At 43.9% G+C, this 26,180-nt stretch overlaps 1 protein-coding gene across 1 annotated transcript in view; it reads right to left on the bottom strand.

The window, feature by feature from the left end:
- The window catches only part of LOC139437839 (pro-neuregulin-2, membrane-bound isoform-like), a 68,573-nt gene extending 49,309 nt beyond the window's left edge, over positions 1-19,264 (bottom strand). The window contains 2 exon segments of the mRNA XM_071212642.1: positions 18,608-19,213; positions 19,216-19,264. Of these exon segments, the coding sequence (XP_071068743.1) occupies positions 18,608-19,213; positions 19,216-19,264 (655 nt within the window).
- Positions 19,265-26,180: the final 6,916 nt, after the last annotated feature.

The raw sequence follows: 26,180 nt of genomic DNA, 5'->3' as shown, positions 1-26,180 counted from the left end.
TTAAGGAAATACTACATCATCATCCTATTAGCATTACAACAGGAACAAGAATTTTAATTATTTTCCAGTTTATAATCCAAGAGCAATAATATGTCAGATAAATTTATACTATTTTTTAGGCTACTGCAATATTTTTAATGGGCAGTTGCTATTAAATGTTTGTAATAAAATGTGCGAAAATAATTATGAGCCCAGAGACATGAACTCAAAGAATGAACAATGACCCCAAATAATATCGTAGAAAATGACTTTGTCACTGTGGGCTCCCCACAGTATAGGAAGAAAACCTTACTTCAAGATAAAAACAAAAGTATGTCTTCTGATTTCAGAATTTAAGTCAGGGTGTTATTCTATTTTCTAAGACTTCAAGAGAAAGTGCATGTCTTCCAAGACAACAATGTTGATATATGTTTTTTCACCCAAAAGAAAGTGGAAACAACTTTTCCCTAGCTGGTGAGGTTCTTTTATGAGAGAGGGTGATTATCTCTAATGGCAAGTATGGCCAGTTTGTTAGTACAGAGGTAACCTAAAAAAGAGGAAAATGTCTTGCTTTGATAAGACTCTCCCTGCTCTAATTGTTTTTTATCTACTCAAGACAAATATTTGCCACATGCTGCTGCAGATGATTTAGACACACTCTGCAAACATAAAAACAGCCCAATCTGTCCACAAAGTGTGGTCTCAAATATCACATATCCCTATGGATTTCGCTGGTGTACCCCAGCAGGTACCTTCTTCTTGGTCCGAACACCTGTGGCACTTGAGATCCACTCTGGTTGCGCCCGCACATGTCCTTGCTCCGCAGCTGGATTATAAATTCCTCACACTTCTTATCGCACAGAACAAGCGCAGTGCATCCTGGGAAGAGGAACTTGCTGAATTCAGGAGGGCAAGGAATAAATACTGTTATACTCCTTATTTTCTTTAAAACGGTTGTCACATACATTGCATTTCATGTTTCTCAAGGGAGTCCACGGTGCAGGATATATGGAGACTTTAGAACGAGCCTGGCTTGATTCTGAATCCCAGTTCCACCAGGCCCTGAAGCTGCATGTCTTTGGGCTAGTTCTACAACTGGAGACAGTTTTTTCACCTGTAACATGGATATAATGATACCAAACTCTTGGGATTATTATCCCAATTTGGTGAGATGACAGATAGGAAGGGCCTAGCCAAGAGCAAGCATAATGAATAAACCCAAATCACTAGTAGGGAGAAAACAGAAAACAGCAGAAAGTCAACTTTCTGTAGCCAGAAATATGTTGGTTTTCATCAATTCCCCTAAAGGCAAAAATTCTGCTCTCGGCCAGGTTCCACAGAGCACACAGCGAGATGGGAAATCTTCCCAAAGCCCTGAGCCCAAAACGTTTGAGCAGCCACCCTGCACTCCCGTGAGGCAGGCAGCCTCTAACAGATTGTTTTTTTCTCTGTGTGTGCCAGACGTTTCCCCCAAAGTCATTCTAGGAATGGGGCCATTTCACATCCTGTCCCCAAGGACACCTGCCCCAACTTGTGCCTGCTTCAGCTTAGGGCTCAGCACCAGGTTCTCCGAGGTGGCCACCTCCATCCTCTCTGTCCACGCTCTCTCACGCCCTTCCCAACATTGCACCTTCTTCCACGGTTCCCGTCTGCTCTTTCCTCTAAGCAGCATCCTGACTTGGTGTTTCCTTATGCTTCATTCTTGGGGCCATGTCCCCGAGTCCATTGGAAAGCCTATGTCATCATATTCTAGGTAACGTTTTCTTTCTGTTTTTTTCATGCTCAGTCTTTGCACCTGCTGCTGCTCCTGCCATCAACAGTGTACTGAAGAAGTGGTTAGGGCATCCATCTGCCACATGGGAGGTCCACGGTTGAAACCCCGGGCCTCCTTGACCCAGGTAGAGCTGGCCCATGTGCAGTGCTGATGCACGCAAGGAGTGCCGTGCCACGCAGGGGTGTCCCCCGCGTAGGGGAGCCCCACACGCAAGGAGTGCGCCCTGTAAGGAGAGCCGCCCAGCGTGAAAGAAAGTACAGCCTGCCCAGGAATGGTGCCTCACACACAGAGAGCTAACACAACAAGATGACACAACAAAAAGAAACACAGATTCCCATGCCACTGACAACAGAAGCGAACAAAGAAGAAAATGCAGCAAATAGACACAGAGAACAGACAACCTGGGGGGGGGGAGGGGAGGGGAGAGAAATAAATAAATAAATAAATCTTTAAAAAAAAACAGTGTACTGGAGAAAACACTCACTGCAGAGTCGGCAAGGCTGACCCTGGACAAACTCTCCTCTCTAACCAAGCAGCTTCTCAAGACACGAGTCCCATGGAGGGCTGTGCCTGTGAAAGCAGTGCTTCTTCAACTTCAGTGAGCACCAGAAGCATCTGGAGAGCAGGCGGTCTGGGGGGAACCCATGGACTAGCACTGATGAGCACCAGATGGTACAATACGGCTGACTGGCATCCCTGGTCTGGAAGGGGGTGGAGAGCTAAGCGATCAAGGAAATGAAGTTCCTCTTCTACCTCTATCACTACCACCTCCCATGGTAGCTACCCTTTCCTCCCTCAAATAAGCCTAGGTAACGCGCTCATGACGACCTACAGGTCTGGCTCAGTGTTGTGCATGCATCCTCTCAGCTAACACTCCCTCTTTGTTAAGAGATACATAGTAAAAATAAGATAAAATTATTAAAATTATATATTATACTCATTTTACCAAGAGGAATCTATAAGTGAAGCTTAAAAATGTCAAGCAAAGCCCCCAAGGTCACGAGTGACAGAGGTAAGTCTAGCACCCTTAAACAGGGTGCTCAGTCCACTCCAGACTTTCCCCAGTGGACCCCATCACACCTCATATCCTCCCTGGAGAAATATTAAAATGTACAATATGTAATGTTTCCTCATTTAGACAACAAACTTGTTAGCAGAGACCTTTTAGAGGTGCAATGTCCAGTCTGGACACAGTAAATACAGCACGTCATTGCAGGCTGAGAAAGACAGTTTTGTCCAAGTGAATCTGACTGCCTGGCTATCAAAACACATCCAGAGAAGCGGATGTGGCTCAACTGATAGAGTGTCTGCCTACCATATAGGAGGTCCAGGGTTCGATACCCAGGGCCTCCTGGCCCATGTGCTGAGCTGGCACACAGTGCTGCCACAAAGGAGGGCTGTGCCACGCAGGGGTGCGCCCCACAAAGGGGTGCCCCCCACACAAGGAGTGTGCCCCACAAGGAGAGGTGCCCAACACGAAAAATGCGGCCCACCCAGGAGTGGATGATGCAACAAAAGGAGACAGATTCCCAGTGCCCCCTGACAAGAATGCAAGAGGACACAGAAGAACACACAGCGAATGGAAACAGAGAGTAGACAATGGGGGGGGGGGTGTGAAGCGGAAATAAATAAATAAATCTTTAAAAAAAAAAACAGAAAACCACATCCAGTCCTCCCTACCCAATTACCTACCCATTTACTCTTTGAAGATAAATAAAAAAGTCTACCTTTAGCAATGGGTACCCACTAAGACAGAGAAGAGTTCTCCAGAATTCTATGAGACTGCTTTATTCAGAACATCTTCAGGATGCCACCAGAGGAAGCCAAATGACCTGAAGGCAAATGAAGAACCTGCCTCTAAGCCGCTGAGTAACCTTGTAAAGGTCTGTAAACCAGCTGAACCTCAGGTTAAAATTGGAATAAGATGATACACTTTGCAAGATTGCTTGAAGGATTAATTGATACAAAATATGGTTGAAAGTTAGAACATAATAGAAACTCAGTAAACGCTAAGTCTCTCTTTTTTACCCAGCTTCTGATTTTCCAAGAAATACTTAACTTCATTGCTTGAAAAAAATCTTACCACAGAGTCCAAGGGTTTCCCAGCCTAAGAGCGCATCAAAATCATCTGGGGAGCTTTTCAAAAATGCAGATTCTCAGGGCAAACCGTGGACCGAATGAATCACTCTCTCCAGGACACGAGCCCAGGAGTCTGCATGTTCTCATGTGCAATCATTTTGAAAACCACGAGTCTGTCCTAGACAGAACCTTAGGTCCAGGGACCCATCTGTAGTTTTCCTGGGGGAACTGGACTGAGGAGCCTGCAGCTGCAAGCCAGCGGTTTCAGAGCTTATCTTTCTATCTTTTGGAAATTTCCCTTTCATTCTTGACCCACATCCTTTGATTTATAATGTGTGGTTTTCATGACTAGCACACCTCACTTATTTATACTGTTGAAATTAGGAGAAGCCAAAGTGAAAAATCCTCCCGTGGAAACACTATTACTGCAGGGAAAGTAAACAAATGAAGACAGGAAATTCAAAAACATTCTTCCCATGGTATTTTCCAACTTGTTATGTAAATAATAGCCGTGAATGCATCGGCTCAGCAGCCTCTGGACAACAAAAACGCTGCATATGGGCAGGCAGAAGTGCATTCAGCATTGAAATGCCCAGCCACAGCCTCAGATAAAGGGAGGTCCCGGGTCAAACTAACACACGGTTCAAGGACCTTTTGACTCAAATATTTTTTAATTAGACTGATAGGTATTACTTTACAAGTAGATATATGACAATGCATTAAATTCTCATAGGACCCGGTACTAACTATAGAGACAGTAGTTAGTTCAAGTCAGTGTGTCAAGAAAAATGTGAACAATAATTTGTCACTAAAGTGGCTTCTATGGTACATGGAAAAGAACTCTTAGCTAAGGAGCAAAACACTAGAAGGGTAACCTTCAATAACACTTTAGTGACACTATATATAAATTAATCAATTTTGAGGGTTTCCTGAAACATCCTATCTTTACACAAACTACCCATTAGACCAGGGGTTTTTAACCTTTTTTGTTCCATGGACCCCTCTGTCAGTCAGGTGAAAACCACAGACCCCTTACTAAGTCCACACTGTACTGTGTATTATTTAATAAATATATCACACCCACAACAACACGTCCCCACAAGAATGTTTTTCTGAATTCCGATTCAAGGTCATGGACCCCTCGTTAAGAACCCCTGCATTAGATCTCTCAAGTTCAGAGTCATTCCTCCCAAACCCATCCCTAAAGATGGCTCAGAGTGTTTAAAGCAGCAAATAAATAAAAATATTGCTAAAACACAATCTTAAGAATTCCGAAGTTGGTCACCAGTACTTCAGCCCACATCTGTGTTCCACTCCTGGCACCTGGCCAGATCTGCTTTTGTAAACTCTGTGTTGCTCACGGCAATGTGTACTTTTTCATCCTCATTTCACTGGATTTCACTGCCTCACAGGCCGGTGGCGAGGATCAAACAAGGTAATCTATGAAAAGTGGTTGGCAAGGAGCACTCCGGAAATGCTCTCCCTTTCCCTTTCGTCCCTAAATATTTGTCTAGGGACCTTTAGTCTTAGGTGACCACTTCTTCTATGTTTAATCCTCTTTAGGTCTTCCTTTCATTTCTCTGGCTGCTCTGTTTCTGTCACCAACTCTGCCTCACCTTTAAAGGTTGATTTCCTCAGGTTTCATTCTGTACTCACTTTTCCTACTTTCTACCCTCATTCTCTTATTTCAAGGAGCTAGAAATGGCATACCCATGCCCAAACTCCCAGACATCTCTTCTGAGCCTCCAGGTCCATATATTCAAGTGCTTACTTGGCATTTCCATTTGGAAATATCAAAAACACATCAAACTCATGCGTCTCCCACAATATTCTGCATCTCAGTACCCACTGTGGATAGAATTGTTCATGCTGGAACCCTGGGAGCCATTCCCTGCACCTCCTTCTGCAAACACTCCCACTCCATAGCCAAGAAGAAAAAATGCTTCCAAAATAATATCCAGTTCATTTGCTTCTCCATCTCCGCTGCCCCCACTCTCGTCAAAGCACATGCCCTGCCCACATGGAAGCCAACCTCCGGTCCCGTATATGCTTGAGTTCGTCCTCCACACAACAGCCAGTTGTGATGTTTTCAAAATGCGATACTATCGCACCCATGCCTAGACACTTTCCAGTGGAGTCTCATGCTTTGAGGATAAAATCCGGAACTCCAGATGTGTCTTACAATGCCCGGCATGGTCTGATTTCTCCGTCTCTCTCCGACCTCATGCTCACTGCTTTCTGGCACATTGGCCCTCCTCTCTGCAGTTCCTCACCCCTGCCTCAAAGCACCCTCCTAGCCCCCTCTCCTCTCTCCCTCTTCCTCCTCTCCCTATCAGAGTATCAGAAACGTCTCTTTCTCAGACGAAGATAGATTTTTCTGTTCTATGTTCTCACAGCACCTTGTACTTTTCCCTCATAAAACTTAACACAATTGCAATTATAGATTATACAACTCTTCCTGAAATTGTTTTGTCTTTCTACCTTACAAGCTTTGACATGGCCGGTTCTAATGTCTTCACCGCTGTGATCACAGAAATTAGTACAGAGCCCAGCAAATAATAGATGAATAGTTGAATTAGTTATTTAATAAAGAGGATTCGCTGCTTCTCTTTTTCTATAAGTCGTCTACATTTGTTCAAGAATTTCATGATTTCCATCATTTATTCAAGCAATGTCCTCAGAATGGCCCCTGCAGAGTGGGGATACCTACATCTGAGAGAAGTATGACTTTGGGGCAAGACAAACTGATTTAAAAAAAAAAAAGATGAAAGGTAAATTCACAACAGATTTCTTATCCATTTTAGTTAATGAACAGATATATCCCCTGCAAGCAAGACAATGCCTTAAGCTGATCTTTAGTCACTTGGAACTCAGGGACCTTACAAAGTTAAATGGTCCATGATGAAGATGAAAATGAAAAAATGAACAACAAATGTAATATACTTTACACAGATTTCATAATTAATTTTTATCTTCTCAATATTTAATACAAGTATTTTTAAGGAGCATAATCATAAACATGCATGATGTCAAAGTACAAAAGACCAATATTTTAGACAGTTTCAAAACTATTCATGGTTTCTATTCACCCGTTATAAACTGGTTTCCTTTCCCCCAAGTTGCACAAAGGAAGTACAAGCATATGCCCAGATAATCATAAAATCACCAAGAAATTCTTGCTAACAGGAAGTAGGTGGATGATATTAGCACCTTCATCATATTCATGGACTTTTCAATAGTATTTTAAAGAGAAATATTACTGAGTACATAATGACCATTATTTAGCAAGTTACGGGAAATATAACAGCTGAAAAGTTAATAGAAGTGATTAAAAATGGTAGAAAGATTACTCAATACATTTAATACATTGGGCAGGTTTAACCTAACAATTTTGCTTTTACAGGCAGTTTTATCAGCCATTTTTAATTTATCATACTAAGAAGAAATGTGCATCGTGAAACCCAATTAAGTCAATAGTGATAAAGCCTGAGAGTATTTCTCCACAGTCTCTATATCAAAATGATTTGTTTAACATGGAGCTCTAAAAGGCATCTTAACATGCCAGTGAAAGATAGATTGGATATGGCCTGACCCTCTGCATTTTCAGTGAAATCAAATGAAACCAGGCATGGTGAGCATTAAACTTTCAAGATTTATTGCAAAACTCACCCATAAAATGGTAAGTTGAATACAAGGAAGAGCATGCAGTTAATATACTATTTATTTACAATAAACATATTTGGCTTTTATGATCTGCTCTGCACGTACATATTGGGCTCTTACACTGCAATGAGGCAAAAGGCAAATTTGTCTTCTTTTCAGAAGATTGCTATGCTATTAAAAATAAAATGACCATCACAGATTCCACTGAGACTTGGAACCTTGCCTATTTCAACCAATTTGGTCTGCAGAGAGATTTAGTTATGCCTCAGGTGTTACCACAGGTTCCTTTCAGAGGAAAAGACTAGAACATCTCATGTTCTGCTCATTCACTGGGCATGGGTAAACTACTGCATTTGAGCTGTTATATAAATTTGGGGAACCATTTGTTACAGCAGCTTGCCTAATATACCTACTATAAGGAATATAAAGTTCTAGCAGTGCAAAAATAAGTCATAGTCCTTACTACAAACCAGTGTCAGAAATGGCATTTATTGCTTTTCCTTCTTAAAAAATAATATACATTCATTATAAAAAGTTTGGAAATACTAATAAAGTGAGGAAAATTTTAAACATCAATAACCACTATGCCCAGAGATAAACACTAACATTTTGCTGTAGTTTTCCAGGCTTTCATTTCTCTGTGGATGGAGAGATAGATAGAAAGATATAGATAGACAGAGAAACAGACAGACAGACAGATATAGATAGATAGATAGATAGATAGATAGATAGATAGATAGATAATAGAATGCATAGATAGGTAGATAGCTAACAAAAACAAACACATATATTATTACAATACACTTTTTTCACAATATACTATGGACTTATCCCTAAGTCATAATAGTTTCCTCCCAATTTAAAGACTACATAATAATCCATTACAGAGCTATATCATTTTATTTAACCATTCGCTCACTGAAGGACATAGTCAAGCTAGAAAGAAGGTGCAAAAGGTAGAGAAGCAGGCCATTCTGGGAAAAGGGAACATATGTGTAAATGCACAGAGCTCTAAAACTGCATTGCATATGTGGAGCACGACCATCAGTGACAGGAGGATTCCAGGGAGGTGAAAGAACTGGATAAGAACACTCAGGGCAATAGTTGAAAGGATTTATATGCCATTCCAAGGCGTTGGGATTACTGATGTCTAAAAATGCTATCCTGATGGCAGCTGAAGAGCTTTAAGCAAAAGCATAGCGTGGTCTTTTCTAGGTGTTAGAAAGATCACGCTAGCAGCAGCATGGAAAATGGATTTGAGCATGGGGGAATCCATGCGCAAAAATAAGAAGCTATTACAGCTACAGTTAGAACTGGAGCTACGACAGAAACAATGGAGATGATGTAGAAGGGAAGAAACCGAGATATGTTAAGGAGGTAGAATTAATGAGATCTGGACACCAAACCGATGTGGGGCAGAAGGAGAGGCTTCTGGCTTGGGGTAACTAAGAAAACATTTATACTACCTTATCATGAGGTTCATTGAATTAGTACCTACTACTCTGGCACAGAATAAACTATTAATCGAGGTAGCCACTGGTAGTAAGAGTAACAATCCCAGTAATAGTAATACTAGTAGCTTAATTATTAACATACAAAGGGACTGGCAAGGGAGATGATGAGACACTATTAATTATGTTTAATACAAAGTGTTTGTGGGCCACCTGGGCAGATTATCTGGTAAGTACCCTGATAGAAGGATCTGGAGCCCAAAAGAAAGGTCTGGGCTAGGGAGCCATCAATTTCTAAGCCGCATTGAATCAGCTGGAGTAGATGAACTTCCCAGGGGCTCAGGGAGGCCAATCAGAAGGGGACCAAAAAAAAAACAAAAATGAACACAGCTTGGCTGAATCCTGCCCTGGCCTGCCCTGGCTCTGCAGTGCTGCCAATGCCTCCTTATGCAGTAATTTCAACGATCAGATTAAATTTTTCTTCGTTTGACATCTTCTTTCTGCATGGCTCATTTTACTCATAAAGGGACTAAAACACCTTGCCCAAACCAAAAGAATCATAAGCCAAGAAAGAAGGTCTCCACATCGCTGCAGGAATCCTCTCCCTGCCACGATCACAGAGCTGGTGGCCACCTAGCTGAAAACCAAGATCCCCCTGCTTTCTGGGCTGTCCATGTCCATTTCGGAACCCAAAACACAGTGCCAGATTCATATCTTTAAAAGTACTAAGGATTCTTTAGAGGAAAGCAGTTTGTATCTTTCTCTTTCACCTGATCAAAACAAATAACTGAACTTTGTTTTAAAACTTTACAGTTGTGGATTAATCTATTAATCATACTTTATCATTTCGAATACATCTTGCAGAGACAATGGTATTTGCTTTTTGGAAAGACTATGCTCATGAGTACAAATAACTTAATATTTTCTACAGTATAACAAAGTGAGGTAAAAAGGCAATGAAGGTGAAAGGATTTGGAGGAAGAGGGAGAAATTCTTTCTTGGGAATCTTCCCTCTGATTAAACTCTTTTACTTCTCATGCTGATTGCCTAAGGGCTCCATGATTATGATCCTTGGAACACCAAAATGGGAGAAGAGGAAGAGACAAGATAGCAAGCAGCAGGAGCAGCTGCAGCTTGTATGTTTGGGTCATTTCTCAGTGAGGACCAGATAATGTTTGGATGGACCTTAAAAAAAGCATCTTCACTCTACCTTTACATTTTGCAAATCAGAAAACTGAGACCCAGAGAGATCTCACCCCAAACCACACAGTTACTAAACTACAAAGCTGGAAGTTAAAAGGAGGTCTCCCGACCCTGAGGCTGGGGCACCTTTCACTTGAGAATAACTGAGGACACTGCACGTTATTTGTCTTCAAGGAGAGTAAGGATCCTTGGGTAAGGCAAGGCACACGCAGGAAAACAAATGACCCATGTTTAAAAAAGCAAGGCCTAATTGGAATATGAAATAGTCTCCTGTACAAATGGCACGGTCTGTAAAGAGGCACTTGGTGTTCAAAGGCTAGAGTGGGTGTTTCTGGCAGGGACCTTCATGGAAGCAGTGGGGTTTGAGCAGAGGTAGAATTTCCATAGGCAGAGTTTGGAGGGAAGGAGGTTGAGGCAGAAGAAACGGCATACAGAGAGGCATGAGGGTTAGGGAAGAGCATCGCCTGCTCCTGGGACAGTTGGACTGGATAAAATTGTTCATATAATAAAGGTGAAAAAGATAAGGTTTGGTTCAGAATGAAGAGGACATTGAATGCTGGGTTCTAGAGTTCACTACAGTGCTTCCCTTGAAGATTTCTGAGTAGGAAAAGAGGCCCAATAAAGGTGGTAATTTAGAATGACTCATCCTCCAAAGTAGTATTTAATGGAGGGGATTGGAACAGTAGACAGATTAGGGGCAAGGAAATCGGAGGGAAAAAAAAAAGGAAAATTAATAAATAAATAAAATCAATGAGATAATCCAAATAGGATAAAGTGCCTTTCTGGATTAGCTGATGGCAGTATGAGGTTCTTACCAACTGAGTCCTCTGGGAAGGCAAAAGACCCATCAGGAACCGAAAGAAGAGAAGATTCCCGTGATGACTGCTTAAGGACTTGTTTCCTTAGATTTCAAGGCCAGGTCTACCCTTGAAATCTTTCAGGGGCTTTTATTAAGCTGTTATCCATTATCATTTTGTTATTTGGTATCATCAAATTCGGGAGCCTCGGTGCTGGGTAGTTTGAGTGTTGAACAGATGAACACGTCTGTTGGAGGACTTTTGTTCCTTATTAACGAGAGTGTCAACACAGACACCAACTCTGAATAAAAAACAACATAAAAAGTACTCATGGAATGCAACCATATTCCAAAATGCTGGAGTTTTAAATAAAATTCCAATTCCCAGGAGCCCTTGCTGGTGCTTCTAGGGAAAGGATGTGACTGGTCTCGGCAAATAGGAATGGGGGCAATGGAGGAAAGGAGCACGATAGAGGGGGCCAGGCTTACAAAGGAGCACAGAGACTGGACAGCTCCAATGCTGCAGCCCTTCTGTGCTGACGACAGGGCGCTGAGCACATCCACTTCATCCTGGCAGCCACCAAAGAGCCCTACCCACCAGAACCACCTCCCAAGGGCAAACCCTAACCACAAGTCGTATTTGAAGCAAACACACCTGTAGACTTGGAGTTATTTAGCCCAGAAAAACGTGGTCTTAATCTATTCCTTTGGGTGGGAACCCACTGTGAGTAGGACCTTTTGGTGAGGATCCTTCAGTTAAGTTGTGGCCACACCGAAATCATATTACTGAAGGCCTTGGAGAAAAGGTCACAGAAAAATAAAAACTCAGGGAAAACCAATCCAGGAAAGAAAGAAGAATTTCCATCTCTACTTCAGCCGTCTTCTCCTGGGGAATTCATCAAACCTTCATCAAGTTCCCAGTTTGCAGCCTGCCCTGTGGAATTCCAGCCTGCCAATACCCACGGTCGCATGAGCCAATTTCCTGTAATAAATCTCATAGTATTTACATATATATATATATATATCCTGTCTGATGGTTCTGGTTCCCTGGAGAACCCCAACTAAGGGAATGCCCATTCATTTCCTCCCCTGGAGAGAGCCACCATCCTCTGTGCAGAGCTAAGCCAGATGCACCCTACACTGGAAAAGAATTCCCCCACTGCATCTGCTGCTGCACCAATAACACATCATCTCCCATGGTGCCTCTAAAGCTGACAGAGAGTGAAGGAAAAGGATCTCATTCTTCCTTAGAGCCCAAGTCAAATGGACATGTGTTGTCCCATCTGCAGTCTAGCCAAGAGATAACATGGCATGATTTAAAAAAGAAGTGAAATGTAACTCATTTAAGATCTTTGATTACTTCTCAGAGATACAAGCAGTGTTTTTCCATCTTCGCCTACAAGGAGAACAGAATTTCAACATAAGGTATAACTTCTAGTAATGAGATGCTAAAACACCTGTGAGGGGAGAAGAGAGAATTTCAAACACTGAAGTCTAATCCTTTGCAAGTATTTATCACACAGATACCTTTTCCCCCCTCCTGGGGCTATAGACTATGCAGAATGAATACTGTCCAGTAATTATGAAGGAAAAAGACGCTGAGAGAAATTAAATAACCTCTCCCTGAAGCCCAAAGATCAAGTAAGAGGTGAAGTTCTGGTTGGTAAGAGGAGGAAATCGTCCTGCCTCTAAATGCTTCTTCCTGCAAGAACTCGTCTCAGCCAATTAGAGATCTAAAGAGAAGGGGGGGGGTCTTTCTAAATTTAGCCCAGAACAGTGACTGTCAGTCTCCAACCAACGGGGGAGCTTCATTCGTTTATTCATTTAGTTAATTAGATAATAGTATTTACACATTAAAAAAATCAAGCTCTATAGGTACCTCTCATGGAGGCAAGAAAAGATATAAGACTCCCGCGGTGGCTTTCGCTAGCCCCTCAATGTGTCTATTAATAATTCTTTTAGCTTCATTTGCCTTCCCAGAGTAGAGGCAATCATTTGGGAAGAGCGCATTCCTGATACGGACTTTCCCAATTCAGCAAAGCAGCCAGTGCTTCCTATGCCCCCTCTACTTGGGGGTACCCACGACCAACACTCCTTCCTCAGGCACATCTCCTGGTGCTGGGCTCGGCTCACACGTGCTGGCACAGCAGGGTAAAAAGGAAAGCAGCAATTCCCTCCTCTGGGTTCTCTTGGGCCATGGTTACCTCCGTACGCTGACTCCCAGCTCCAGAATCAGGCCCCACTCTGAGCTGTTTTCCTACGGTTCCCAGCACACCAGGGCCGACACCCGGAGCCTTGGGCTTTGGGGCAAGGCCTCAACTAGAGATACCGACGAGGCACATCACCAACGGAGGCCTCCTGGGACGGGCCAAAGACCTACCAGGCACAGAAGGGCCTTTGGCATCTTTGTGATCTACAACTCCTGTTTTCCTACACACCTGGACCCAGACAACTGAATTCTAAGTTGTCAAGGGAGGGCTGGTCTCTGCATGACGACCCACGATGCTCTACTTCAGGGGCTCTCAGACTCCACTCACGGGCCCACCTTCCACCTCCACTGGCCCTCGTGTTGGGATCGTAAGGGAAACACGTATGAGGCCTGAGCTGGGCAGCGGTAGGACTGTTTCCCAGGGATCATTCAAGCTCTTGGTAAACTAAGTTTCCTTTTTGAAAATTTCATATGAGAAACAAGGTGTAATTTTTACCAGGTCCCAAGAGGGTGAAATAAGGCTAAGAAAGTTTCCTAGCAAACTATTTTCCATGGGATAAACTTCTTGTTTCTCTTAAGGAAGACCAAAAAAATTAAGGTAAATTACCCCTTGTGCATCTCTCCCTAGGAAGCCTGGGTGGCAAGTCTGTATTTGTGGGATTTTTTTTTTTTTAACAATTGGATCTAAGCCAAGCAGAGATTAGTCAACCAGTTTCTTAGCTTTCAAATTCACCAGTACTTCTTTTATTTTCTCTCCTTCAACCTGTATGAATCATTTGGGGATGAATATCCAAGACACAAACCTTCAGGAACAGGTTTGCCTCAATTAGGCAGTATGAAAATAACATCTTAACAAGTACAGCCCTCGATTCAGTAAGACTTAATTTGGCATCCTATAAATTCTCAAATAATTTAACTTTATATTTAAAAGTATGATGGGATGTGTCACCAAGCAATTAGGTTTTCAAGTGTTATTATGAAGTGGCTGATACTTGTGTGGGGGCAGGTGGAGGTGGCGGGACGGGGGTATAAAGGAAGTCATACATTCTTTGATAATGTTATTTTGATTTCAGTTTTAACTTAAGTTTTATGTTATCATAAGGACACAGTGTAACAAGCACATGGACAAGTTCAGAGCACTCATATGTGGACTGAAAACTGCACAATGCCCATTTCTATTATTTAAAAATGAAAACATTAAAAAGGAATTTCTACTTTCCTACAACTTTGCCTAATGCATGTCACTATTATTTCTGGTCACAAACTGCTTGAATCACTAGCAATCCTAATTGCACACTTTTTGCATTATCTTTTATTTCTATACAGCTAATCAAAATACCCCTTCACTAAGAGCTATTTATAGGGACAATTTTTTCATATCATTTAAGCATACCAAAAACAAAAACTTAAGTACTGCTGAGTACTAAGGGCAGATGAGAGTCTGAAGATCCTTGGATATCTGTCAGTTCATATATTGTCACTGAAATTTAAAAATAAATTTTAAAATATGGTATGTTGATAATAAAGAAAATAACAAAGAAAATAAACATCAAAGCAAAGGAGATTTCCTGAACGATGAATAGATTATAGCTGACAAAGGCATTGACCTACCAAATCCTGTCTTTTGCTCTCATTTGCTAAAAATATCTAAGCCAGTGGAAGCACAGCTCATTGTTTTGCTCCTCACTGTTGTTTAAGCTTTCCAGTCTAATCTCACACATCAGGACATATGGTAAAACTTTCCCTCGACTCAGAGGATTTACAGCTCGCCCACAACTGATGAAGACTATCCCCTAGTGCTGGCAAAATATTCTATTTGAACTCAGTTATTTAAATTCACTTTTTAAATATTTTTATTTTAAGGAGTTGCTTCCCCAAACGACCTGCCTCGGTTTCATTTTTATTTATCCTAAATATAAATAAACACATATACAGCTTCTGTGCTTAACTGGAAAAAAAATTTTTTTCAAATACAGTATAGATTTTTGACAGCAAGGTTGATACAGTTTAAAGAGAGCAGCCACCAACACTTGGGAAATTAAATTTACATGTGTATTTATGAAGTACAAGCAGTCAGGCTATATCTGTTCCTATTGCCACTTCCTTAATATAGCTTTTATTAAGAAAAATTTTCCTCGATGCTGGCTGGAAAATCCCTGCAGCATTTTTTCATTTTTATAACATCATAAGATGAGTACACTTTATTAAGCAGTGATTGGGGACATGAAAAAGAGCAAGTGCCATTTATCATAAACATGATAAACATGTTTATATTATCTGATAAACATGTTTATATAATCAAAATATATATACATTTTCATTCCAATATCACATGATATACAATATTTAGATTGGAATGTGAGAACAAAATTGATGCACAAATCTTGCATGGCCCAACTGGAGATGTTTTTCAACATCAGTATTTTTACTCCTTTTTGGAAACTAGTCTCTGCTTAGTATAAGTGCACTGCTTTGAAACTAAATGTGTAGCACAGCCAACAATGATATGTTTGAATAGGAATTTAATTGAGCAACAAACCATTTTGCACTCTGATGAACATAAAACCTAGAAATACTTCTTAGGTCATTCAGTGAGCAAGAGAAAAAGTTAAATTACTGTAGGAACAAGTTAAATTACTGTAAAGGAAGTATAACTAACACAAAGTATAATGTAAAGCAAACAAGCTATGAATCCCCATGTTGTCTGCTATCATACACTAAACAGTTTCTGTTTCAAAGGTCTATTTTTGAAAGAGTGTCTTTTCATATGCACTACTCAGGAATTTCTCTTAAATGAGAGAAAAAAAGAGAAAATAATAATTCAGTGAAGACTTCTATTAGCTTAACCCTAAAGCTAATCTGTTGAATGTGCAGTTCTACATTACTAAGCACCTTGTAGCAAACAACTCTGCAAGTGAGAGGATAAGAGCTGGAAACTGTTCCTCTGGCTGTAATATCACAAAATGACTTTGCTATATTCACCTCTCCAGTCTAGATCGTGGCTCAAGCCCAAACACAGCCATTGCACCCAGGGGCAGCACGTCATTTGATAAGGACCCTTCTTCATCATCCTCCCGGGAATCTCCTCACTAGAAGCACACAGAAGCCGCTCGACCAGGACAGAATAGCCCCTAACAATTTTCCAGTTGTTTGCTTTCTCTTGCCTCATAGATTCTGTATGACATTATTAATTGAGACCAAACTAGGTGGATTCACAAGTATATACACACATACACACATTTATACCCAATGTTCCAAGAATGGATTTACATGGTTTAAAATATTTACTTTTTCCTCCAATATTACAATAACTACTGTGTTCATAAAAGTGCAAGAGAGACTTTTAGCATTATTTTAGTACTTAGCTAAACCCTGAAGGTTTCAGGTGATATAATATTTTAAAGTACGTAACACTACAATCACCAAGCATACACAATAATTATACAAATCCAGGCCACTAATTTCATGATTTCTTAATCTACTCAATTACATGCAGGAAGAGTTCCAGTTCATTCAAAAACCTGCTTTGCTTAGCATGCAACAACTTACAACTATGCATTTCCTTTGCCTGGTAAACAAAAGGGCAATACTTCCTTCAGTGAAGATTTTTCCCCTTAGAAGTAACAAAAATAGAACCGTATTCCTCCAGACAACATTCATTTTCCATTCCCCAACATTCCCTGGATGATAATAAGAAATTTGCCACTGAAGTCTATTTCTAGTTAAAAGGCATAACTAGCACCATGCGAATCTAGTAATGCACCCCCCAATTCTAGGCATGACTGTGATCTGTGATCAGCTTCCCACCATGTCGAGTCAACAATTCACAACTCAGAGGGTTTGGGGTAAAAGCAAACTCCTTCCTGAATTACATAGAATAAAACATGTGGAAAGCAGATGATGGAAGGCCTGCAATGATTTTCTTTCAGGGTCTATAACAGAATAATATTCGCTGCAGTATAATGGTGTTAAGCTCTTACATTCCCTAATAAGGCAGCTCCCAGCAGAGCATCTCCCATGTTTTACAGTGACATCTACCAGCCAGTACTGGGGACTCCCAACGTCACTCAGCTTTCTTCAGCACCACTCTCTCCGAGAACAGCTTCTGTCCACAGAGTGGTACAGTCTTAACAGGTCTCTGGGGCACAAAGTGCGGTGTGAAAATCAGGAAACGGGGGGGGGGGGGGGGGGGGGGTGAACAACGCTCTTCCCTGTCATTAAAACCAAATGGTTGGGTCTTAATTAATTCCAAGATCTAAGCACCTCAGTGCCACCTGGAAATCTAAATAATTAGCCATCGCCAGAAACAAATTTAAAAGAACTGACACACTTTGCAGCACAGGCAGACTGAACATGGCATGGTGCTGAGTTTTGTAAAAATTCAATTAACCCAACCGTCTCTTAGACGGATACACAAAGACAGAGGGAAAAAGTTATCATGCTTATTAGAATTTGTGATGCGTAATCATGTTAATTTATAGTTTGAGAAGAAACCCCGCTGTTTTAGTGATTTAGACGGTAATCAAGAAATTATAGATACACGGCTCCCAGAAACTATTTTATGAATGGCAAAAATGAAATGCTCCCTTCGAAATATAATTAGATCCTCACCTAATTTCCCAAACCTGACAACAGTAAGGAACCCTGGGAAGAATACTTTTCCGTGGTAAAATGGAAAAGAGCTGGGAAATCGACTGTTAAACTTCGCTTCGAAATTTGTCTTCGGGGCCTCTTGCTAAAGCTCCGTAATTACGTTCATCTGTTCTGATTCACTGAAGTGCCAAAACACACTCGAATCCCAAATATTGTGAAAGCAAAAAAATCTTGAGGCAACTTCGCCGCCCAAAAAACATATATATATATCCCAACCAAAACCACTTGGTACTTCTCACATACACATATTCACAAGGTCCACACCGCTGTCAATCTGTTGGACAGCGCGTTCGCCAAACGCTCTGCCACCTGTCCAGAGAAGCTCAGCCCCTGTCACTTCCCTGTCTGGGCTCTCCCCAGACAAACCTGAGCTCATCCCCACGCTCGGGACTGGAAGTAAAAGGAAGGTCTTCCAATCCCGTCGGCGTCACACTCCCTCCTTCAAGGGGGAAAAAAAAAAAAACCCCACAAGGCGCCCAGGATCAACAGCTCCAACCAAAGTCAAGCCAGATAAGCCACAGGCCAGAAAGCAGCCGGCGAACCAAACCCCAAAGGGCGAAAAAGTTTTCGGCGGCCCCCACCGAGGAACAAACTCGGGCTTTTCACCCACGGCAAAGCCCTAGGGCACTGCCAACTGGGGAAGGTGCAGCCTGGGGCGAAGCCTCCCGGCCCGAGGCTCGCCGGGGCTCCTGGAACTCGCGCCCCGCCCCGCAGCCGTCGAAGCCCCCCGGGGGAGCCCGCGCGCCCCCGCAGCGCGCCCGCGCAGCGCCGGCCCGCCCCGGGCAGGGCGAGGGACTTACCGCACCGCTTGCACAGCACCCGGCTGACCTCCCTCTTGAGGTTCCGGCCGGTCTCGAGAGGAGGGAAAGAGGCGCGGAAGGCGGCGGGCGCGCTGCTGTTGGCCTCGGGCTCCATGAAGAAGATGTACCTGCTGTCCTCCTTGAGGCGCCCGCAGGACGGGTAGGCGGGGTGGCCCGCGGCGCCCAGGCGCACGGTGAGCAGCGCGTCCTTCTTCAGCCCCCCGGCTTTCACCGCCCACACCTGGTGCACCCGCACCAGGTAGGGCGCCTCCGCCCCGGGCGCGCCGGTGGGCCCGGGGGGCACGGTCCCGCGGGCGGTGGGCAGCGGCGCCTCGGCGGGCTCGCCTCCCCGCGCCCCTGCCGCGCCCACCGCCTTCCTTTCGAGTGCCCCCTGCTGCCGCCGCGGCGGCTGCACCTTCCCCTCGATCACCACCGCGGCGCGCTGAGCCAGCTCTTGCACCGAGCCCACGCTGGGCGGGGACGAGTAGCACACCGAGGCCCCCGCGGGAGCCGCCTGGTCGCCGGCGGCCGCCCCCGGAGCCAGGGCCGCGGGCCCCAGGAGCAGCAGCAGCAGCAGCGGCGGCGGCGGCGGCGGCCGCGGGCGGGGGCCCGGGGACCCGCACTCCCGGAGCGGCGCGGGGCGCGTCGCCATCTCATGGTGCGAGGTGCGTGCGGGCTGCTGGCTGTCGGTTCGGACTCTGCCCGGCTCTCCGGCGCTGCCTCCCTTTTCCTCTCTCCTCCCCCCCCCCCCCCCCCGCAGCACTCCTCCCCCCCCCACCCTCCTCCTTTTATTTATTTATTTGGGGGAGGGGGGAGGGTGTCGGAGTTGTTTATGGGAGGAAGAGGAGGAGGAGGAGGAAGAGGTGGGTGGAACCACCCAAAGGCGTAGAGGTTGAGGGCGCAAAAAAAAAAAAAAAAGGGCGAATTAAAGCCAGATCGGGGAGAGCTGCAGCCGCCGCCTCGGGTGCGGGGAGCGATGGGCGCCGCCGCGGAGCCCGAGCTGTCGGGGCTGCTGTCACCGGAGGAGGACGCGGCGGTGGAAGAGCTGCTCGGCGGGTGACAGTCCTTTGTGTGGAGGGATGCTGCGGCGGCGGCCGGGGCCGAGGGCGAGGGCGCGAGGCGGGGAGCCCTGCGCGCGGGGGTGCGTGCCTGGAGATCGCGGGGTGGCGGCGGCGGCGCCCGGCGCCTCTCCAGCCTGTTTACCTGCGCTGCGAGCGCGCCTCGCGCCGCCCGGGCCCATCCTGGTCCCCGAGCCGGTGCCGCCGGCTGTCCCCTGGCCCGCGCGCCCCCGCCGTCGCCCGCCCTGCTGCAACGGGAGGACGGGCGGCGAGCAGGCTGCAGTCCGAGTGGGCTGCGGAGGCTGCCCCGGGCAGCGGGAGGTGACGCCTCGGGAGCCACGAACCTGTTCGCGGGCGCCGGATGCCCGAGGCCGGTGGGTGGCGGGCCGAGGAGGCAGGGGGACGCGCGGGAGAGGCGGGTTCCCCCTTCCCGAAAACTTTTGCGTGAACCGGTTGCTGGAGAGTCAAAAGGGAGCGGCGTTGTTCCTAGGAGGCAAGCCGCAATTAAGACAACTTTTTAACACGCGCGCTCTCCTGCAAACGCAGTGTGCGTTTCGGGCACGACGCCCCTCGATCCATTTCTTGCAGAATATTGGTCTTGATGACCCCTGGGTTTTCAACGACTGAAATTGCAGGCTCACCGTGTTTCGAACATGTAGGGCCCTGCCGATGTGGGCATAGTTTGAAAAAAAAACAAAAAAACAAAAAGCAGTTGCTCAACACAGCTATTTTGTGTAAAGTTTGTGGCACTTTATCAACTAATCAGTGGGGAAAAAAAAAATTGGGTAAAACGAAAGAATCGCCTCCGTTCCTGGATCTAAAGGATCCTCGGCCATATAGAAGCTGCAGGTTAAATACTGTTGCATCTGAATTTCACCCACCCTCATCCAAACTTAAGAGCTACTTCTAAAACAAGGATCCATCATCTCCAAGGTACTTCTTTTTAAGCAATTAGCATTCAACAGAAAGGGCGTATTTAAAATTTTAAAGGTAGATATTTCTTATTTATGATGAATTCTATTTGATGACCTAAGGTAACTGAGCCAAAGTTTTTCAATGTGCAGTAGATCCATATTGTGAGAATTTAAGATTAAAAGCACTCTAACTTTATTGAAATCCTTAATTCTGGGATTCTACAAGTTGTCTTTCGCAGTTTCTTGGAAGTATGTTACATAAGCTGTAGATTTTTTAATCTAAAAAGTAAAAATGGATTTATTAGCCACAGAGAACTTTCTTTCTTGGCCTAATATAGTTGACTAGAAAATAACCTCTCATTTTCTCAAAATTCAGCTGTTGGGGGAAGGGCAAGGGTGGAGCCCTGATGCTCACTGAGGAAATTCCTATTTCTTGCACCTTGATAGAATGCTTCAAGGAAATATCTCAGTATAGCAATAGTAGTACAGGGCTGACCTCCAGCATATGTTCTATTTACCCCCCCCCCCCTTGTTGTTTGCAGTCCTGTGCTCTGCACCAGAACCAAACCAGGACTTCCCATGTGGGAGGCAGGCACCCAACTGCTTGAGCCACATCCATTCCTCCCCCCACACATGTTCTTTTGAACCTGGAGCTCTCACTATATATTGAAAGAAAGTGGTTCAGGCATCTAACCCTGTTGGCCTCTTCTCTTTTCTTTTACCTGGCCTCTTGATCTTTTTGGAGCTGCAGCTTCAGCCTAGAACACTTCCTTCCTCTCCCCCCTTTTAGACCCTGGATCGGTGATCTGTTGCGGTCTGACAGACCATTCCAAAATCTGTTGGCCTACAACCATAGCCTTCGTTCGGTCCGTGACTTTTCTGGTTGGCGATTTGTGCTGGGCTCAGCTGAGTACTCTTCTGAAATCGCGATTGGGCTCGTGGACAGCTCTGCAGGCGGCCGGCCCTTCTCGGATGGACCCAGCCGAGGCAGCTCGTCTCCCTTCGGGTGGTCGTGGCAGCTGAACGTGTTCCAAGAGAACAGCTGGACGATGCAGGCCCTCTTGAGGCCTGGCTCAGAACTGACAGGGCGCCCCTGCCACCAGTTACAAGGCGAGATCAGATTCCAGGGCTGGAGTAGATGCCCCTCCCAACCGGAGTCGCTGAAAACTTGCATCCTCAAGGAGAGGGACCCAGGGAGGGGAATAATTGCAGCCACCTCTGCAAACAGCCCACCAAGGATCTTAAGCACGCTTTGAAGTCCACCGGCCCCAGGAGCCCTCCTTTCTTAAAGCCTGACCACTCAGAGCACGTACCATGCAGCACACTGCCCTGGGTTTTACCTGTTTCAGGAGTTCGAGACCCCTCTCTCCAAATAGATGGTAACCTTGTGCAAATGCAGTTACATTATTTTCTGTTTTCTCTTGTTTTAACCCAATTATTGGCACATATTAAGCACTCAATAAATGTCAGCTGATTGATTAATCATGGACTGATGTTGTAATGCCTTGAGCATACCTTACCCCAGCACTGCCACAGAAGGATGGGATTTTAGGCAATAAATACAACAATAAAATTTTAAAGCACTGGCTTCCAGAGTCATTAAATGCATAGAAACCCCTCCTTAGTACTTTACAAAGCAGGTTTTCTTTGATAGATTACAAGCTTCCTCCTTTCCAAATGCCTTGACACTATTTGTGCATTTTCTACCAGTCTTCTCCAGCTAAGTGGTATTAGGGGGTGATTCTTGTGGATATTTTCTGGCCTTCTTAGAACAGTTTAATACTAAGACTTGTTTGCACACATTTCCGTGTTTCTATCAGAGCCCTCATTTACCAGCATACCCCTATGTTGGAAGGATGTTATCTTTGTTTTCCCTTTTGAATGAGGGGACAGAGATGACATTTCTGAGTTACATGCTTGAGAAAAGATATGAATAATTGTTCAGTTCTGAGTCAATGCTGTTCAGAAAAGGGACAGATTTAATTTGTCGGCATCATTGTTTAATTTGTCTTTTAAAAGACAAAGCTAAAACAGCCTCATTCTTAGAAACATCCTCCCAGCATCAGCTGCAGCAGAATCACCTGTACATCAGAAAGCACAGGTTCAAGCGTAGCACCCAGAATGTAAGATGTTAACAGGAAACTGGGGGGCGGGGGGGGGGGGGGGGGGGTGCAGTCTATCGGAATTCCCTATGCTTTCAGTGTGATTTTTCCGTAATTCTAGAACTTCTCTAAAAATAAAGTTTATTATTACAAAAAATAATGCTCTGCCACGAGCATTTCTGATTCAGTAGGCTTGGCATGAAGGCCCGAGAATTAGCATTTCTCACAAGTTCCCAGGCACCGTGGGCACTGCTGGCAGGGACCACATTTTGAGAACCACTGCCATAAACATTAGATTTATGAACTTTGTGTCTCCACAGCATAATAATAGTGTCAATATGTGTAAACATTCAGGCATTGAATTCAACAGTCAGTGTCCCCGCCATCATGAATTTTCCCTCTTAGGTTTTCCACGTCCCATTTTTTTCCAAAGCAAATGTGGATTTCCTCCTTGGTTCTCAGGGGCTACTGCTCTGTAGCAGACTTAGTCTGGGCAGTGAAGGCAAAGGTGGGTGCTTCCTTAAGGGTTTCCCTTCTCTAGGTGGTCAGAGTTGGAGCCCAGGGAAAACTAGAGGGCAGTGATTTTCATTCTCTTGCCTGAGAAGGTTTTATCTGCTCAAGTGGGGAATGAGCAGACAGACAAAATCATGCATGTAAATGTGAAATACTGAACTTGTCTAGAAGATTGGAAGAGGAGGGCCACAATTGGCTCTACAGTGCAGTGATAACCTGAAAAGGTTTCCCTACCCCCTAACCACCTTATACCTGATTAAATGCTCCTGAGTGGTGGCTATTGAAGGGGATGGCAGGAAACCCACAGAAGCACCGGTATCCACTTTATCATCATCAACCCATGGTGCACAAGAGTGTATCCCTCCAGCCATCAATCACGAAACAGCTCCACTGCTATCCTGAGGTCTTGAATATGCAGTCTCCAAAAGAAGCCCCACTTGCCTACCAGCCTGTCTTGAAGCAGACCCCGGGAAAATTTAGAAAGCAAATTAACATCAAGCTGGACTTGAGAGAAGAGCAAGTCAAAGAAGCTGGTGGATATGGACACCGTAGAGGCCACCGGGGAAGCAATAAGACAGTGTCCCTGTTGAAGAGCAGCTAGAAGGTTAAGGAGACATAAACCACAAGCTGCAATAGGAATTTTTAGGAACTGTGCCTTGTCCCTGCTCCATGAGCCTCAGACATCTGGGCTGGGTCACCTCCATGCATCCATCCATCCAATCATTCAGTTATATAATTTTAAAAAGTAAGCCAGCACTGTGTAGCATAAGGAGGGAATACAGAGGTGGAAGTTCTTGCCCTCAAGTTGCTTAGAACCTTTTGCCACTTAGTTTGCACATTTGATATGCCAAGATATTTCAGCTCAGCTGAGAGGGAAGAAAGATAATAAAATCAAGAGGGTTTTCTGATTCGTGTGTGTGTGATCCAAGGCATGTTGGAATTTTGTGGCAAGTTTTGATGATCAAGAAATCTCATTTAGGTTCCCTTCCTTAACTCACCTAAGCATTAGTCATTACCAGCCAACCAATTGGGATCAGAGTCCAATTCTGCCATCTACCAGCCTGTGACCTAGAAAAAACTGTGATTTTTCTGAGCCTGTTATTTATTAAATGAGCATAGTCCCTGCTTTATTTCATAGTACTCTTGCAATAATTAAAATATCTTGATATATATGAAAATGCTTTAGAAAATCCAGTGTTATGCAAAATGCAAAGTAGACAAGTGATCTCTTGCCCTCAAGAATCTTCCAGCCAGTAATGACAACCTTGCCTTCAAGATGATCACGTAATGTCTGTTCAAATGCCTTTACTGTCGGCAGCTCACTGCTTCCGAGGGATGCTTATTCCATCATTAGACATCTCTTAACTATTTGATAGGACTTTTCTAGAACAGGCTGTAAAATACTCACTAAAGACCTGGTTATAAAATTCCAGTGGTGACTGTTGTTCACCAGTGTTCACCAGTGCACCAGTGTTCTGTCACTGTTGGGTTTGACGGAGTCGGCTGTGATTGTTGGTGTCATCCATCTTTTTGCGTGAGTTGTTGATGGTTTGGGAGAGCGGTGTTTTGTTTTTGTTTTTGTTGCTTGTGTTTATATAGGTCTGATTTCTGAAAGAGGAAGGAGGGACCTGGAGAAGGAACAGAAGAGGATGGGAAATGGAGAACAGAATGGTGTGGGCTCCCCTCATAAGAAGAGCGGTCACAAGTAAAAGCTGAAGTGGTCTTTATGAAGAACATTGTGAAGACACACACTGGATATGTGGTTTTAAAATTCAGGTGCAAAAGCAAATAAACAATGTGAGGGAGAAGACCTCTTCCCATTTATGGGATGAAAGGACACTGCAGATGTGTCCTGGAGGGACAAGGGGAACAGTCAGCAGTGGGACTGTCAAAGAAGTGGAGAGCTGAGTCCTCATGGCACTGGCCTTAAAAATGAAAATGGAGCAGAAGCAACTAGCTGATTTTGTTCCTACCCATGTGTGGGGCCTCCCCAGAGCTACTGCTGTGATACACTGGGGTGGGGGGGGGGGAAGGGGTATCTATCCAGATAAGAACCATTATACCCAAGTAGTCTAAAGAGCTAGGAAATACAGGTATCAATGTTAATATGAACTCCTCTGTCTTCCTGGGGGATATGGCGATAATGAAAATTAATATCATTATCAACATTATGATTAAGTAATAATGTCATACAATACCAAGAGGTAAAGGAGGAATCATTATCATCATTTTGCAGATTTCAAAGCCAGTTGTTGAAATCAACTACTATTTTTATTTTATCACTTTTCCCCACACCTTCTCTTACCAGAAAGTTCTTTGTATCAATAATGAAACCCTATCAATAGATAACATATGTTAAACCATCATGTAAAAACATGCTACTTATGATCCTAAATACATTACACATAAATTACACATTTTCACTCAAAAAATGTCTTGGAAATACCATTGTCCACTGATAGTTAAGAATAATGAATATGCATTTTATTTACCTCTGGGGAATACCTAGTGTAGCATATTGTTGATATCTACAAATATGTCAAATATGAATAAAGAAGAGGCTTGATGGTTCGGAAACCCGTCTTCCTCAGTGGTAAAAAATAGAGAGTGTTTTTCTATCATTTCCAATTATTCCAAAAGGATTATCTAGATATTATTAATGTATTTTAAGAATTTACCTTAGGGATAAATAAAACCCAAAAAGAAACTTTTGAAAAAGATGGTAGGGATTTAAGTGGCTGTATGTGTGATAGAATTTTTTTCTGAACCTTTACTGTAACCTACACCCCTACTGAGTCAAAGAAAGATAAAAATAGGCAGATCGTGAATTGTTGGACCCACAGACAGAAACCTAACACTCCAGTTTTGACAATTTGACAAGTAGCTGATTATTTCACAGTGGAAGCTCTCGACGTCATCCTTGCCTTGAAAGCGTTAGGAAATAGATGGCACCTTCAGGAACAAAGAAAGAAAATAGATTTTTAGA

This window comes from Dasypus novemcinctus, chromosome 29, assembly GCF_030445035.2.
Source record: "Dasypus novemcinctus isolate mDasNov1 chromosome 29, mDasNov1.1.hap2, whole genome shotgun sequence".
NCBI classification, from domain to species: domain Eukaryota; kingdom Metazoa; phylum Chordata; class Mammalia; order Cingulata; family Dasypodidae; genus Dasypus; species Dasypus novemcinctus.
Note: the sequence above shows the minus strand (reverse complement) of the source record. Positions and strands in the feature narration are given on the sequence as shown.